The following is a 17,295-nucleotide window of genomic DNA, read 5'->3' as shown; positions in this document are numbered from 1 at the left end:
ACACTCATCTCCACTTCTCTCACCATGCCCTGCACGGGCAGTGATTAGAGAGGTCAAGGTTGGCCTGAATTATCTCTCATTTTAAAGACTTCACAATTTGACCATGTTAAGAAAGGATGCTGGATATTTTAGCAACCACAAAGAATTGGTCACTCTAGGTGAGCCCAGCACTCCAGCCACCCAGAGGAAGAACTCATGGGACTAAAGCTAAATTACTTAACACTTTCTGAACACTGAGAAAAGGAATGACATGGTTCCACCACTGTACCTATTAACTGGGAAGTCTTAGAAGAATTCTTTCCCATTCAACTTCTTGCAAGACCGACTTAATTCATAAAACAATCCACTATCTACCATCTGTTGTCACATACCATTACTCAGTGCAAACTGCCCAGCAGTGAGATAAGAAAAACATCTGAATGAGTAGCTGGGTAAAATAAAGCCCTGAGCATGTGCAGACACAAAAAAGAAAAAGATATCCAAATCTTTACTGCAAATTACCTTCTTCCAATATCCCTCTGCCTAAGAGTTGGGAAATACAGGCCACAGATTACAAGAGCTTTTCGGTTCCTTGTTGATGCTAAAAGCATCTACAAATGGTCTCTCAGCAGGTGCCCATCTCAGAAATCCTGACCTCAGTACCACTGTCCTACAGACTGGAACACCTCAGCCAAAAGCCATCAGGCTTAGGAAACTCAGCCACACAAAGAATGGCAGCTGGATGCTGTCCAGCACGCTCTCCATTGACTTATCCCACACTATCAGCATAAGCACAAAGCCTCTATTTTTATCTCTTCTTGTGGTATCTGGATGCAGCCACTCTAAAAGAAACAGAAGAAAGTAATCTAGGATTGTTTGCTCCTTAATTATCCTAGAACTCCTACCCAAAGAAGAACAGCTCTGCTCAAAGCTCTCACTGCAATTTAAATCCCTGATGGATCACAGAACCTTTTCACACAGTAAGAAAACCCATGTTCTTTTTGAGTCTCCTGTAGTTCTACCAAAATATATTTAGACCTTGTGTACTGAAATTACTTACACAAATATTCAGGCACAAAGATTTGGTGCAAGCCTTCTTCAACCAGGTAGTCTCATCATTCCTTTTGAGAAGAATTTGAGGGGATTATGATGAAAACACACACAGAAATAGATGTGAACTGATTTAATTCAATCCTATTGCTGGAAGGTACAGAAAGAAATGCAGCCTCCCCATCCATGAAGTGTTTATGAAAACATTCCACCAGCAATTTACGTCCCTGTCAGACAAATGAAAGCAATGTCAGAACTTGCATCCTTTATGCTAAACCATCCAAAAACAACACTGAAAAGCTAGATTTATCTGCCCCAGTCAGCATTTTCATTTTTTAAAACTCATTTGTGTGAGGTTTTTCATCCTTCTTAAATCCCTGAGACATACACCCCAGCACTAACAAAAAGATTATTTTGACACTGTTGCCTTTGGCTTCTCTTGGGGGATACTTACCTTCCTAAAAGTGTTTCACACCTTCCTGGGGAAGTTAAGCTCCTCAGATTGTATCCCTAAACCTGTCTGACAGAGGCAGGGGCACAAGCCTGACACAGGCAGGGAAGATAAGGTTCCTTAAAGAATGAGGCAGATGTTGGAAGATGTCTTAGGGAGTGTGGAAGGTACTGGTTTAATCTGCAGACAGCACCCTGTGAATCCATATACCCTTATGCATGGATACTTTCACACATTTATAAAGGAATTCATGCATTCTCACAGAGTAATACCTGAAATTTCAGCGAGCCTCTAGAACATTCTTACTTTATTGGTTAACAGCACTTTAATCACGTTTAGAAAGTACAGCAGTAGTTGAGTAAAGGGAAAACAAGGACAAATACATAACCAAGCTGTCAGGGCTATCACCTGGTATGAGTTGGTTTGTTGTACTTTTTCTACACACTGATAGTTGGGGCCCAGTGTGGGAATGCGCCCCAAGTAGGAGGATCTGCTTATAAAGCCATACCTTACAAAAACCAGAATTTGCTGATGGAATAGGGAAAAGAAATACAGCAATCTGGGCTGTAAGCTCTTGGAGAGGTCAAGGCATGATTATTTCACGTAAATATGTTTAAAATATAAATTTATGATCACCTAAATATCTAAATTTAAAGGCTTTCACTCAGAGGGAAATTCCACAAGCTAGGCACAGGATGCTAAAGAGACGAGCACCCTCTTTACTTGGACACTTGCATTTCTATATTAAAATGCAAAGCTGTGAGTTTCTTTAGCCAGCAGTTAACTGTTCAAAAAAGAGAGACACTGTGTTATGTGAAGTATTTAACAGGTTCAGAACATCTACCAGTACAATGACAAGCACTTTGATAAAAAACAAGCTACAAATAAACATATTATGTCTTTCAAACCATTCTATTACTAAAGCCAAGTGCAGAGACACTTGCACTCAATTGTTTATGAGAACTGGAAGAGAAAGTACTAAGTTAATAATAACAACAATAATATAGAATTTAAAGTTACTATGGAAAATTATGGGCAAAGATCAGATTGAAATCTTCTTAAGAAAATAGCACTAAAACAGGACTAGAAATAGCACAGCAAGCCTTTATTATTGCTTTTTGAACACGTACACAAATTTATCTTGTACTGCTATAGTACTTTCAGCAGTTTCATTGTCAGGTCCCATTTTCTGCTTCCTCCATTCTCCCCTTCTCCTGATTCAAAACCATCCCTTTAACACATCATTCCTAATTAGATGATTAGTGCTTGGAAGGGCAGGAGATAAGTCATTTGCATAATTTAATCATAAAAAGAAGTTAAAGATACAGATTTTGCTGTTCGTTTGTACAATTATCTTCACCAGCCTGGGGGGCTGAGATATTAATGTGATTAAACAGTATTTCTGCAAACAGGCAACTGTGTGTCCTCTATTAAAGCAGAGCTGGAGGCAAATGAAAAATTAATTTTAGAAGACAATCAATTTTATTCTACATGACTGTAATAAATAACAGCCCATCTGCAGACAAGCCATTAGGCCCTGGGAGGCTACACGTGTCACAAAGTCTAAATGACACACAAGGCCGAATTTTCCACCAAAACCAGAGTCATAAATAGCTCACCAATGGTCATTCCCCTTCAGAAAGTGCAAAGGATTTCCCAGAAAAGCCAGGTGCATGTGTGAAGTACTGATCACCAACCACCATTTGGGCTTGTTCAGTATCCACAGAAATACAGGGGTTTGGTGATTTGCCCTTCATCGTGTTTTCAGTGTTTTCTCAATAGTGCAAGAATAAATCAAGATTTGGCTAAGTGGCCAGGATGCTACCTATGACGACATGACCTCTATGAAAAGTGTGTGCTAATTAAATATGTAACAACTATCAGTTTACTACTTTTTAAACTGTTAAGGTACATTAATTTATTTTTCATTATTCTTTACATGCAGCCACCTCCATTTAGAGTATTAAAATTAACTCCCCTATTAAAAATAATCAAGATAAGTCTCAAATACATACAATATGATTATCCTCCAAGTAAGGATTTCTGAATATCAGCGGTGTACAATACACTCACAGCAACAAGCTTATGGTTTTCCCTATACTAAAATGGTTTGTATTTATCATCACTGGTAAACTCTTTCCTCAATGGAAGAAGTGAATATTCCTGTTCACCCTGTAACCTCTGATTCTGGACAAGTGTTTACCAGGAAATGCAAATAAACATCTATTGACTCTCACTGCTCCTGGCCATGTAGTGCCTCTCACCACAAAAATGCAGATATCTGTACTGGAAGGGTTTGGGGTTCCACTATGCACTTTCTCTGTGTTTATTTCCTCTACAAATACATGGACTTAATAAAAATCTATCCAAATACAAGATTCACTAAACACACAGGGGATACAACTGATGTCCCAAGGACTGTTTCATTATTCCACTTCCAAACTTGCATGAAATTTTTCCTGATGTGGCCTGAAGTAACTTAGAGATTAATTTATGGCTATGCACTGACGTTTGGCTCTATGGTTATGATCTTTGGTTTCTGTGCTGGTGATCCAAAAACCACTGAAATCAGTTGAATTACTCTGGTTCTGCAACGGTTCTATTGTGGAACTTCACCTGCAATGAGTCAGAAAGACAGAGCAAAGCAATCTCCTCCAAAGCCTTCATGTTCATTCAGTCTCCTCTGCAGTCTTACACAGAAAGCACTGGCTGGGTCAAGACATGAAAAACCAGCAGCGAGAAAGGGAACTTTCAAAATTTGCCTGCAGTCATACAACCAAACTCAGCAACCAACCTAAACACTTAAACAAAAATACTCTTTGCCCACCTACTGTCTGTAAACTTGTTTACTTTCACTCAAATTCTCCTAGCACTAGACGCTACAGGGGATTATTCTGGAAACAATCTGACATCATCAGATACACTACTTCATGTGCCTAAGATGCTAAAAAAAGCTGCTAACTAAAAAGCAGAAGTGAGAACAGCAGCACCCAAAACCCCTACAAACAAACACCTATATCAAAATATGGTCAAGAAAGTTTTACATTTTTTGAGCTTAATAGACACTTCTAAAGTTTAAAGACAACAGAGTGACCAACACAGCAAATGAAACCTGGGAGTGGTATCTGCTGCTTGTGTATCGAGTTATTGTGTTGTTTTGGTGAATGACAGGTCAATCCAGATGAGCCAGAAAGATGAAGCTGTGTGGCCACGAGAACCTGAAGATGTCAAAGAGAAATTCTGTGACAGCCAAGGATGGGGGGAAATGATCACCACAGAACACGCACATTCAGACCCTAATAACACAACACACTACTTAATTGAAATGCTGTCCTGGTAGAATAAGCCCCTTACCTAGCTGGCTTACATGTGACACTGAGCAACAGAAATGCTCGGCCCTGCCAGGCATTTAACTTCTTGCTAATAGCCAAGTTTCAAAAAAAACAACAAAAATACAGCATTTATACTATCTGAAACTCCACAGGAATTAATAAAAAAAGTTTTCATGAAGAGTTTCTATTCAGATCAGAATAAACCAGTGTTAAGAACTCAGTCACCCAACTGACCTTCACTCAGTGAACACAAGTTCTTAAAAATGGCTTTAAAAGTCTAATGCCACAATCTGAACTACTCTATTGCACTCTCTGCAATACTGGGGAAAGATGACTACAATAAATGTCTCACCAGTGTCTTTTGTTTTGCTTCCGCACAAACATGAATAGAGATTCTCTCCTTTAAGGATAAATAACCAAGACGGAGCAGTTTTATTAGAGGGCTGTGGGGTGGGAGAGGAACATGCCAACTAAAATTCTGAAGGAAGCATATTAAAAAAGGGCAAGGTAAGTCGACGACCAGAAACCCTCTAGCTTAACATGTATGAGAAAAGTCACTCACGAAACTTAAAGACAGAAACGTTTGTGAGTTCCAGAAAGAAGATATTTGTTTGAATGAAAAGTCACTTGTGTAGCAAGTAAGGGAATTCATAAAAACAGAGCAGAAAGAAGTGACAGCAATTCTGGTTCTGAGACAAGAGATCTTACTTGATAGAACATGGAGGACCAATTAATGTCCTTCAGCACTGCTGACCATGAGAACAAGTGAGGTTTGCAGAGTGTTACAGCAAGAATTCTGGCCAAACACTTGCTGAGGGCTCCTGCAAGAGGCACTGGGGCTCTTGAGAGCAGCACATCAGTCCAGGCACACAGGCACGGCACACACCTGGAATGCAGCAGAGGAGAAAAAGGCGCAGACAGCCTGCACTGAGCTCTCTGCAAACAGTCACACAGCCTGGGAGAACACAAAAACGATTTTGTAATGGCAGGATGCTCAACTCAAAGAATTTTGATAAGTCACCTATCGGATACATGAACTGCCACATTTAAAAAAAAAAAAAAAAACAAAAACAAAAACCACCCAACAAATAAAGCCTTACAAGCCAAAAGACTCCCCAAACCTGCAAATACATCCTTCAGCAACAAGCTCATACAACAGAGGAACAGAACACCGAGTTCATTACCTTGGGTCCTGTTTCAGTATCCATATTCTGCTCTTGTCTAACTGCAGCTATTTACCACCATGCTCTGCTCTTTTTTTTTTTTTTTTATTGTTGGTTTTGGGACTTTTTGTGTGCTTGGAGGAGGAGTTTCAGTTTTTCTTGTTCAGACATGTATTTTAAGTCTCACTGGAAAGACTTGACATTTTTCCTGCTTCTATTTTTCAGTATTGTCTCAGCAGCTCTTTAGAAAATTGCCCTCTTTCAGCACACAACAACATTTAAAAGTACGAGGAGGAGAGGAGGCAGCTGCAGACACCTGCAGCCCTGAAGAGAGATGCCTTCATCAGCCTTACAGAAAACAACAGGGATAACATTTCACAGACACAGGACATTCTCTGATTAACTGTTATCAAAACAGTCTATTAGCTAGCATGTAAAACTTGCAAAAGGCAAAAGCAACCACTACACATGTAAGAAAAAGCATAATGTGTAATATCTTAAACATGCTGATTAGGGGTTCTAAATGAAGCTCAAAGTATTTTTTCTTTCAACTAGCTTTATCTTTGTAATTAGCAACTCTTAAGTTACTGCAACATACAAGTAACTAAATCCCCCTACTGGCACAACCTCTTGTGCCAAGAGAGATCTTCTCAGTGACCTTTATTTTTTTAATTACAAATATTCTTCTCTAGGGGTGGTGGGGGATAGGACAAGTCAGCTACTCAGCACACCCACAGGATTTTAGGAAATTGTTTGTGAGACAGAGATGGCACAAGACGGCATGGCTGATTCCCAGGAAGGACAAACACACCACCAGAGTGCCCGTGCTGACCTGAGTGACTCCTCAGCAGGGGCACTGACCTCAGCAGTAGCTGACAGTGACATCTACTCCCAACTCCCACAGAATCCAGCCATCCCAATAAAATCTTTCTTCCACACCACAGTTAATTTCTACTCTGCAAATAAGCTGCCCAGAAAGGCTGAGTTTCAAGCCATGCAAATATTCAAAATCTAACTGGAGACAGCTCAGGACAACCAACTTCAGTTGACCCTGCTGAGACAGAGAACTGGTCTAGACCACAGAATCCCACAATGGTTTGGAAGGGACCATAAAGCTCATCCCAACCCCTCCCATGGGCAAGGACACCTTCCCCTATCCCAGGTTGCTCCAAGCCCCATCCAACCTGTCCTTGGATACTTCCAGGGATCCAGGGGCAGCCGTGGCTGCTCTGGGCAGTCAGCACCCTGAACCTGGCCTTTTCCAGCTCCACGAGGTTTGCCCAGTCCCACTTTTGTCCCTCTGGATCCGTGCCTTCCCTCCAGTGTGTGACCACCTCACCCAGCCTGGGGCTGCTCCTGAGGGTTCCACCCCTGTCCCTGTCACCAAGGGCTCCATGTCCCTGTCACCAAGGGCTCCATGTCCCTGTCACCAAGGGTTCCATGTCCCTGTCCCTGACACCAATGGCTCCACGTCCCTGTCCCTGTCCCCAAGGGCTTCATGTCCCTGTCACTGACACCAGTGTTAAACAGCACCAGTGCCCATCCCGACCCTCGAACACCACTGCTCACTGGGCACCACCTGGATATCTAGAGCTCTGAGCATCCAGCCAATTCCTCATCCATGGTCCATCCATCCAGTCCACATCACTCCAGTTTAGAGACAGGGATGGCCATCATCTCAAAACGCACAAAGATGACCTCAAGAGGACACTGCTAATCTCCACAATTCAGCGATTCTGCGAAATAGATTTGGAACTGTATACACAGTGTGATGTAACTCTCATGAACTTTTTAAAATAAAAAGGGTTATGTTGTAATTCCTCTGTCCATTTAGGTTTGAAAACAAGTAAGAAAAAAGTCATGGTGTTTAGCTGACTTAAAACACCACAAGGGCATCCCAGGCTAAAAGGTTTCTTGCCACGGACTGGACAGAATTGAATTACAAGCTGAGAATGTTACTCACTCACATTGCTATCACAAGCATACAAAAACCTAAAGACTTTAACTAAGGACTCCAAGATAGCCCACACAGCCCTGTAAGCTTATTTAGCAATTTTAGTTCACGCCCATAGCGAATGCACATTTAAACTAAATTTCTGGGTTATTCTAAAGTCTCCCTCTCCAAAAATCAAGGTTGATTTCCATGGTTGACAGAGTTCTGAAAAAATGCAGAAGTTTAATTTAAATGGCATCATACATAAATTTGTGTGTACGTAAACATTTTATCAATGAATATGTGTATATCTTAATTGCATAAGTCCTGTATTAAATATAACTCCTGCTTCAACTTACAGGGTAGCTGAAATGTGATGTCTGGTAGAACACGAAAACTCTGATCACAGGAGCCTACGGCTGGGAACAAGAGTGAGGAAGACTAAGAACAGTAAAAGCAAAATGTTGCTGAAAAAAAAAAACCCAGCCCTGAGATTCTTTCAAAGAAAAATCAGAGCTACCTCTGCTCAAAATACTGTCGTCCTACCAGAGACAGAGAGGATGCGGGGGTGGCATTCAAAGGAGGCAGCACAACCTCCTGGCATGAAGCTCATTTCTGTGTCTGAGCACAGGAAACCCTCAAGTCTTGCAAGCTGTAATCAGGCTGAGTCTTGAACAGAATGACTGCAAGTGCACTGGCGATGCACAACGTGACATACTTCAATACATTTTAATCATAAACAGACTGGACTTACTTCCAGACCAAAAAAAATAGGTAACATCTTGATTGTACAAACACACTTTTCACCCAAAGCCTCTGAAGTAATTTTTCCTCTGTTTTACAGAAGGAGCACAATCAAGAAAGAAACTCTGAAATCATCACAGGACATGACCTCAAAATTCTAGATCTACCCTACACTTTGTATGCCACACACCGCTACAGGCAGTGTTAAGGGTATCTGAACCATTTAACTGAAATGGAAAAATACTTCAAAATATTGAAGACTTCACTTGATTCATTGATATGATACCTCACAAAAGGCATCCAGCTCAAGGAAGAGAGTAAGTAGCTGACTTGCTGGAAAAAAAATCTGAAGGAACATATATTAAGGATTGTTTCAGTATTTACATTCCTATAAAATACATTTCAATACTTCAGTGACTATATGCCAAATCCTTAGCTAATACTGTCACTGGAAACCTTCAATTAAGGACAATATTAATGGAGCTTTATGTACCATAGATAATAGCGCACATGCATAATATAGCAAGACACCTCAAGTTTTACACATTAGTTGAAAAAAGCCCATTAATAAAGAATAATCTAATAAAAGCTCTGTTTGTCATGGCATTACCATACTTTTTAATGTAAGAAATAAGAGTCTCCTTCTTAAATAACTACTAAATGCTTGGGGTTCTAACATATTGCTGCAAGCTATAATGGTTATAACTGTTAATCCAATACACCTTTTATACAAACCCATAAACACACGAGTGGAAAAATAGCACAGATGTTCATCTCTAATGCAATTTCCATTCAATTTCCTAAGTGCAGTCCCTGTGTGCAAACTAGCTTAACGTTATGTTTAGCTTGCAAATTCTTTTAATAAATAATGAATGCAATAAAACTGGTAGATCAATGGCAAGCTGAGAAATCATAAAAAAGCCTTTTGTGCTCGTGCTGTTGCTGATTTCAAACTTTAATCCAGCTACAGATCAATAGTACTTTTTCTTTTAAACCCATCCCATAGATAGGAGACAGAGTGGATGTAGGTTAAATGCTGGTACCAGATATCAATTTCCAGAAACTTGATAACATCAGGCACAATTGCAATCGAACATTTTATACCTTATCGTAGGAGCAATACACACTGCTAAACATCACACTTTAAACCACTGCACAGTAATAAAGGGAGCACATTAATTGGGCTTGGTTCTTACTTTCTGGAGAAGGGGGTATTTTGCGAGTGAGTCACGAAAGGCTCTGACATAATCTATTTTAATGAGCAAAACGGGCTCAGCGGGTCAAGATGTACTGACAAGGGAAAATAATCTCCCCACGCCTGGCAGTGACAATAAACTTTACACAAACACACAAGGCAACAACACGGCTGCGCTACCAAAAATTAAAAGGCAAGCAAAGAAACTCCCGCTTTACAGGATTCGGATATTGGAACCTTCTGGGGCAGGTATCAAAGTATATTAGTTAATAGGTATCAGTGCTTCTTACAGGTTGTGGAACAGAGGGAGAGGGGAAACCCTATTACTAAGTCACTTTGGATAACCCTGTTTTACCAAGAGGGAACAAAGATCAAAAGCTTGTAGCCCCGAGGGACAGTTCTAATATCAAGCAGGATAAATCTAAATCACCAAGAATCATTACTAACTAGCATACTTGTGCTTGGGAATGCAGGTTTAATCGGAGCATATAAAAACCTTGCCTTAGCTTACAGCAAAGGAACATATCCCAGACAGCAGGAACTCTCAAGTAGCCTCATTATGTTTGGGTTTGATATTAGTTCTGTGTATGTAAATAACCATTAAAATCACGCATTTCCATACACCTTCAGGTTTTATTACACTGATAATCACACAAAACTCACAAAAGTGACCAGCTGGGAACTTTCCATGTATTTTAAAGTAAGGATTTGGATATTTTTGTTTGTAACTTCAGAAAATTTGTAATTACCACCTCTGGAAAGGCACAAAAGAGATTCAAGATCCTACATTCAGCAAGTACAAGATCAGATCCAAAAACATAGGAACACATAATTCCTTCGAAAGCAGAGCTCAGTAAGTATGTCCCACCTTTGATGAGAAGGGCTCAGATCCTAGAAACACTTTAAAATTCTTTGCCCTCGTTCTGGCAAGCGGATCCTGGCATGAAAGGGAGGTTCACCTCAGCAAAGCCAAAACAGAGACTTTACAGCCCAGATTTCAACACCCCTTTAGTACTAATGCTGACAAACAGCCTTCACAAAACACCAATTCCAGCCTGAAAGCAGGGAAATAAACAAGACAATTCTTTAAAACACCTCACAAGGCTCATTTGAAATATTTACTGCAAAATTACCAAGTTTCTCACTCTAAGGTCACTGCCACACAATAAAACGTGATCCTTTAATTCAGTGGGTTTTGCTGTGCTCCTCAGTCCCACCAAAGTTGATTTCCCCTGCCTTTCAAACCAGGGCACAAACAGAGGCTACGTGTCCAGCCATAGCCCCAGCGTGAGAATAATTCCCCATCTACAGAGCTGGTCCCTTCTGGAGGCTTTCTGAGTATAATGCTATTGCCACACATTGATATATTGGTGAGAGAAAGGCAAATATAACAATGCTAAAGCTTAAACTCATTTGAATAAACTGTGAATTTCTATTACATATATTGTTTCCTTTATCAAATTGGAACTACTGGAGCAAGAATACCAAGAATGCCAACATAAATCTAGATCCGTTACAGCCAGTTTCTCCAGTTTATTCCCAGAAGCCTTAAAGACAAAAAGTCGAAGTTCTTCTGTGTCGAGGTAAGATCGGGAACAGGAACATTCTTGGTAATTTTTTAAATTAAAATAAAAGTGTCACAGAGAAAAATCAGGTTTAACAAAACGATTGCACAAAACCATGTTTTATCCTCTGAAGAAAAACAAAGATGACCATGAGTGGCTTAGTAAACACTGAAGAATATAAGCTGTGCATAGCCTACGTAGGAAATAGATCTTCATTATTCATGGCAGGGTACTTTGCACTTTGTGCTATCTTTTATTCAGAATTTAAAACCTTTCCAAAAAGACACGTTCCAGCCTTTTATGGTTTGTGTTCCACAGGTTCTGTCCAATATAACGGATAACAGATTAAACCCGAAATTAAAGGTGATCAACAACTTCTCTAACACAACTGGCCCTACGTGGGGAGTAGTAGCAGAAACCTAATAAACAAGTATTTTAAATCTAACAGATGTTGAATCCAGACATACTTAACTTTAAAAGAAAATTCTTAATGAGGTAAAAAAAGAGAAAAGCCTTACTTCAGCCTGTAATCAATTTGGACACGATGATATTCTATTTATAGCAATACTTTTAACATGTTCTAGTCTTATATTATTTATTCGTATCATTCCTATTACAATGAAATATTAATGCTGAGAAAGTGGTTACTCTATTAAGGAGCCATCCTATGTTTAGATTTTAATATTGATCTCCACTATTTGGGAATAATTAATCATTCTGTAAGAATCTGCATTTGCCTGCGCTATAATACTATCAGAAGTTTAGCATCTTCCCCCGCAAAAATGCCAAGATTAAATTTATATTTTGACCTATTCCTAAAGGCAATTTAGTTATTCCAACAGAAGGGGGAAAAGGGGATACCGCCACTTTAAAAGCTTCAATCTCTTTGACATTGCTGGCAGTGTATGGGAACATTAATGCATCTGTCATGATAACAAGCTAAGAATAACATCTAGACATCAAACCGAGCAGAGAATCCATCTGAAGTGATTCATTCAGATCTGTCTCATTGATTTATTAAACACAGGGCAACATCTGCAGCCTCACAGAGCTGCTTGGCGAAATTAATGCAAGATCAATTCAAATGGAAAAAAGTGCAAAAGAGATAAATCAAAACACAATTTGCATGCAGTTCCACAATCAGGCTTATTGGGTGCAAATGCTCAATTTTCCTCCCAAAGCAAATGAGTTTAAATGTTGTTTTATCTTTGTAGAATTGTGTGATTTGAAGTGACAGTGAAGAGTTCTGCAGGTTGAAATGGTGAAAAGAAAAAAAGGAGAAGAAATGCTTGCAAAGACCTTTTGAATATGCAACAAGAATATCATTAATACCTAATTGTTTAGCTTTTTTGTCTTTGCTACAAAAACACAGTATTTTTCAGTTGTAGAAGTCTCAGTAGAAAATTACATATGTATTATGCATATACACATGCAGGAATCATACAAATACTCCATTTTGGAGGAAAAGCATGTTATCCTTCAAATGGGGAGCTCTAGTGCTATGAAGAAAGAAGGGAATTTTAATCAAGGGTTCTACAGATTAGATATGCATCTGATGAAAATATTCAAGTATTTTAGGAGTTTTGAACAGGCACAGACTTTCAAGATACCCAAAAAGAAAGAGGGATTTTTCCAAAAGCGTAACTACACTGCTCAGAAAGTGGGAGAACTCCTTTTTCCATCCCAAGCAGAATCCACTTTGCCAGTGATCTCTCTCCAGGGTGTCTGAAGTGAGCCCCCCCTCCAAGGAAAAGAAGGAAATTGAAAAACTGATCTTAATTTAAAAATGCTAACACCTCCAAAATCCATAAATCTGGCCAAGTCTGAATGCAGGCTAAATATCCACTCAGGGAAAGAAGTTTATGGACAATCGGATGTCCACATTTCCTATCAATATACAGGAAGCTGTGTGCAGTGCTACATGGCTGGATTGCTTTAATTATAATCTTGACATCAGTCTCCTAATAAAAGACTGAGTACTGCTGACTATAGGGTAGCATTTAATAGTCAACATGACTAGACCCTCATTATCTCATAAAATTAAATGTCTGCATTTACTGCTTAAATTCATTTCTAAAGCCTTTTATTGTTTGTGAATAGCCGAAGTAATGCAAAATATTAGCTTAACTGATTCCTTTAAATCATGAAAAATGTGCTAAGTACTGAAATGCTCTTTTCTGGAAAGTATTGTGACCATCCACTGAATAATCCAGACCAACACTATGCTTCCTCAGTGGCCAGTAGCATCCATCAAATATGGAACCGTGTGGAAGAGGTTGTGATCATACCCACATAATCCTATTTTTCAGGACTGATATGTGCTATCAAAAACATGCTCTTACTACAGTTTTAAATTTCCTTTTAAAAATAAGTCCTCATTAGAGTTTGGGTTTGTTTGGGGTTTTTTTTTTTTAATTATATAAATGTTAGGCTTTACTACTAAATTTAAGCATTCCTCTATAATTTAAGTTATCTTCTAAGGTACTGCCCATCAGGAGGTAGATTTTGTCAGTATGTTTTACTCACTCAAAGGTGGGACCTGCAATGAAATGAGCAGTTAGTTTCATTTCACAGACCTTGCCTGCAAATTAAAGAGTGCGTGGTGCTGGCTAGCACCAAACATTTTAGGAACACTCTGCAAACATGTGAATAAAAATTTGAACAGTGCAGGTGAATGTAGTATGAAAATACACAGGTCAGAGCTGCTGGACAGAGTAACTCCTGCTACAGAACACAAACACCAAAAAACTTTTGTCCATGGGTGTGCTCCTCTGCAGCTCTTTCAAGCTCTGCAGACAAACTCAACTAGAAAAATACAATAGATTAAGCAACAGAAATAGAATTTATCTTTTTTTTTTTAGTTATATATAACTGATGAGTTTGCATTCCAATTAAAAAAATAACTAAACGTGCACACTATCATAAGAGATGTCGACTTTTACAAGTCGATTACTAGTGAAAATAATGATACCCAGCATTTCTTACTGCTTTTCCTGGCAGCTCTGGAGTTTACTGCAGCATTTCTACAGTATTCAAATAAATACATAAATAGCTATCAATTAAAAAAAAAAAAAAAAACTTAACTAGAAAAGCAATGCACAGTACTCCGAGTTGAAAGCAGTATTTGTAAAAGACCACACATTTTCAAGCCTTCACTTTGCAGGTACAGAACTAAAAACTGTGAGCATGTCTTTTAACAGTTCTACAGCATTTAATTTGTTTGATAACGTGCACCGCAGTGCTTCTCAGGTCACTTCACAGCAAACAAAAATAATTAAGATTACTCATGTATTTAACTACTTTTACCCAACATTCTCTCCAGTAAGTACGGACTGTTCAAGGGAAATAATAATCTGTAAATAAAATGAGGCATTAAGCATTTAATTAGCATGACAGAATACAATTAACATTAGGCTACAATCCTTGAGCAGAGTTTCAGGTGTGCTGATAACACTCTTCGTGCCTTACACCTGAAACCGTGAATGCAGAACACCTCGATGTGGGCAGCTCCTTCCAACCAGCGGCATCTTCACGAGGCATAAAACAGAGAGAGGTAAAGCGATCTGCTATTCTTAAACGGGTAAAAAATACAAGGTTTCCACAGCAGGGTGAGGAGAGTTTAAGCACATTCAACACGTGTGAGTCTGAGCTGAGAGCTCTGCCCTGCAGGAGCCCCTGACACTGCCCTGCCTTATCCCCAGCCCTTCTCCAGGGCTCCGTTCCACTCCCTGCTCCTTTCAGCCCCTCTTGGAGCATCACTTGGCTCCTCACCTACAGCCCTACGCGCCCTTCCCACTGCTCCCTGCATTACCCATCCCCTCGCCCTATCACTACCATAAGTCTTTGTCAAAGAGAAGAGGAAAAAAAAAAAAGAAAAAAAAAAAAGAAAAAGTTGGGAAATGCAAGTTTCAAACATACAACACCCCAGCATTTCGAGACATTAAATCGCTGGTTCTGAGAGAGCAGAAATCATTAAGACTGCGTCTGCAGGCTGCATCATCAAATCAGATCCTGTATTTCCCTAATGGAAAAGTTTGGCACGGTCACAGAAATTAACGAGATGTATTTCTTTAACCACCAACTTTCACTCTAGTCGAGTCTCAGAAACATTTCACAAAAGCATTTACGTGTTAAATGTGCCCCTCAGTCATCTAATGTATTTGAATAAAATTAATGTAAGTCTCAGACCTTGCTTTCAAACCCATCACTTTAATAAAGCCGTGGGTGTGATGTCATCGAAGTGCCTGACATTGAAACAGGCAGCGGGAGAAGAGGTTACACCGACAGAACGAGAGCAAGGAAAGAAGCAAACAGTTCATATTAACAGATCTAGGAAGCTAGTCAATACGATACTAAGATCTAGGAATTAAGTGCATCTCTAAACTGCCACCTGTGATATAAAATGATTTGAAACAAGGCAAACACCGCATTCAAGAATGACTCCCGGTTTTGCTCCTGCTTCAGCGCCGAGTGCAGGATCAGGCCCCGCACTGGGACGAAATTAAGTTATTAAAAACAAAACCCCCGCCCAGAGCTAAGCAGGTCGAACCAGGGACACAAAGCCCACAGACACCGAGCACTGGGACGCTGCAAGTCGGATATCGCACTCAGAGCTCGCTGAAAGCGGCTGTAAAGAAAGTTTGCTGCCACAGAAAGCAGCAGCACGCTGACATGGAAATGTTTCTGGAGACGTCCCTCACCAGCTGCTGAAGCGGGGAATGGCATCTCCGAAGCCCCTGCCTCACACCCTGCCCCACGGCACCAGCGCTCCTGCCGAGCCCCGAGAGGGTTTTGTGTTTATTTAGATCATTATCATTTCTAAAGGCAGCAGCCACGAGGTCACAAACCGGGATCATAACCCCGAGTGTGCAGGAGCCAGCGGGGATCCGGGGGCTCGGTGACCGAAGCCGGGCAGGGCAGGGGCTGCGGCCGCTCCGGAGCCGCCCCGGGGGCACCGGGACACGCAGCCCCTGCCCGGGCACCCGGCTGGCACCGCCCGCGGGAGCGCCGGAGCACGACCGCGGCTTCCAGCGGGACGAAAATAACGGAGAAAACTTTTGGGGATTTGGGCTGGGGATTTTTTTTTTTTTTTTTTTTAAAGGAGCGTTTGAGAAAACTATCGTCTTTCCCTGTTCGGAGAAAAGTTTGGAGCCCAGCGCGCGGAGCCGCTCCGCTGCCCGGCGGTCCCGGCCATGGCGGGGGCTGAGGGAAGCAGGGAAAGTTTTCCATGTCGGCACCGCCGCACCCCAGCCCCGCGGTGCCCCCCACGCTCCCCTCCCCCGGGGCCGAGAGCGGAGCCTGCGCTCACCTCGCGTTGGTGCAGTCGTTGTACAAAGTTTCGAAGTCCTTCCTGGTGATGAGCTTGCAGCGGTTGACGCCGGGCTGGATGGCCCCCAGCCCGCGCAGGATGCGGACCTGCTCCACCGTGCACACCACGGGCGATATATCCAGCCGCTTCAGCTTGGTGTAGACCGTGTGCAGCCCTCCCACCAGGTGCTTGAGGAAGAGATCAAAGACCTGCGGCAGGCAGATCAGCTCCTGCCCCTCCACGAGGAACGAGGCCACCTTCACCCCGTGCAGGTCGACCATCTTACACTCGTTGCCGCCGCCGCCGCCGCCGCCGCCCGCGCCGGCCCCGCCGCCGCCGCCGGCCGAGAGGAAAGTGTTGACGAGGCTGTTGGTGAGGCGCGGGGACTCCGCGGGGCTGGAGTATAGCGGGTCCGCCCGGAACAACCCCGCCGAGCCCCCCGCGCCGCCGCCGCTGGAAGTTGCGGCGATAACGGGCGGCGCGGACACCGCCATGGCCGGCGCGGCTCCCCGCGGCTGCCTCAGCCCCGCGCTGCGCTCCGTGCGGTGCGGCCGGACCGCCGCGCTCCCGCCGCC

The 17,295-nt window shown here is 41.7% G+C and overlaps 1 protein-coding gene across 3 annotated transcripts in view; it reads right to left on the bottom strand.

Moving 5' to 3' along the window:
- DACH2 (dachshund family transcription factor 2) overlaps positions 1-17,295 on the bottom strand; it is a 245,583-nt gene extending 228,288 nt beyond the window's left edge. Inside the window, exon 1 of one of the 3 annotated variants that reach the window (XM_066182190.1) lies at positions 16,721-17,295. In XM_066182190.1, the coding sequence (XP_066038287.1) occupies positions 16,721-17,214 (494 nt within the window). In that variant the 5' untranslated portion in view covers positions 17,215-17,295. The remainder of the gene's footprint in view (positions 1-16,720) is intronic. The other 2 variants (XM_066182189.1, XM_066182188.1) reach the window with 2 other exon arrangements.

The sequence above is a fragment of the Chamaea fasciata genome, unplaced genomic scaffold (assembly GCF_029207755.1).
Source record: "Chamaea fasciata isolate MVZ Bird 193981 ecotype frontalis unplaced genomic scaffold, bChaFas1.0.hap1 SCAF_4, whole genome shotgun sequence".
NCBI classification, from domain to species: domain Eukaryota; kingdom Metazoa; phylum Chordata; class Aves; order Passeriformes; family Sylviidae; genus Chamaea; species Chamaea fasciata.
The sequence above is the reverse complement of the archived record's forward strand: the minus strand, read 5'-3'. Positions and strand labels throughout refer to the sequence as shown.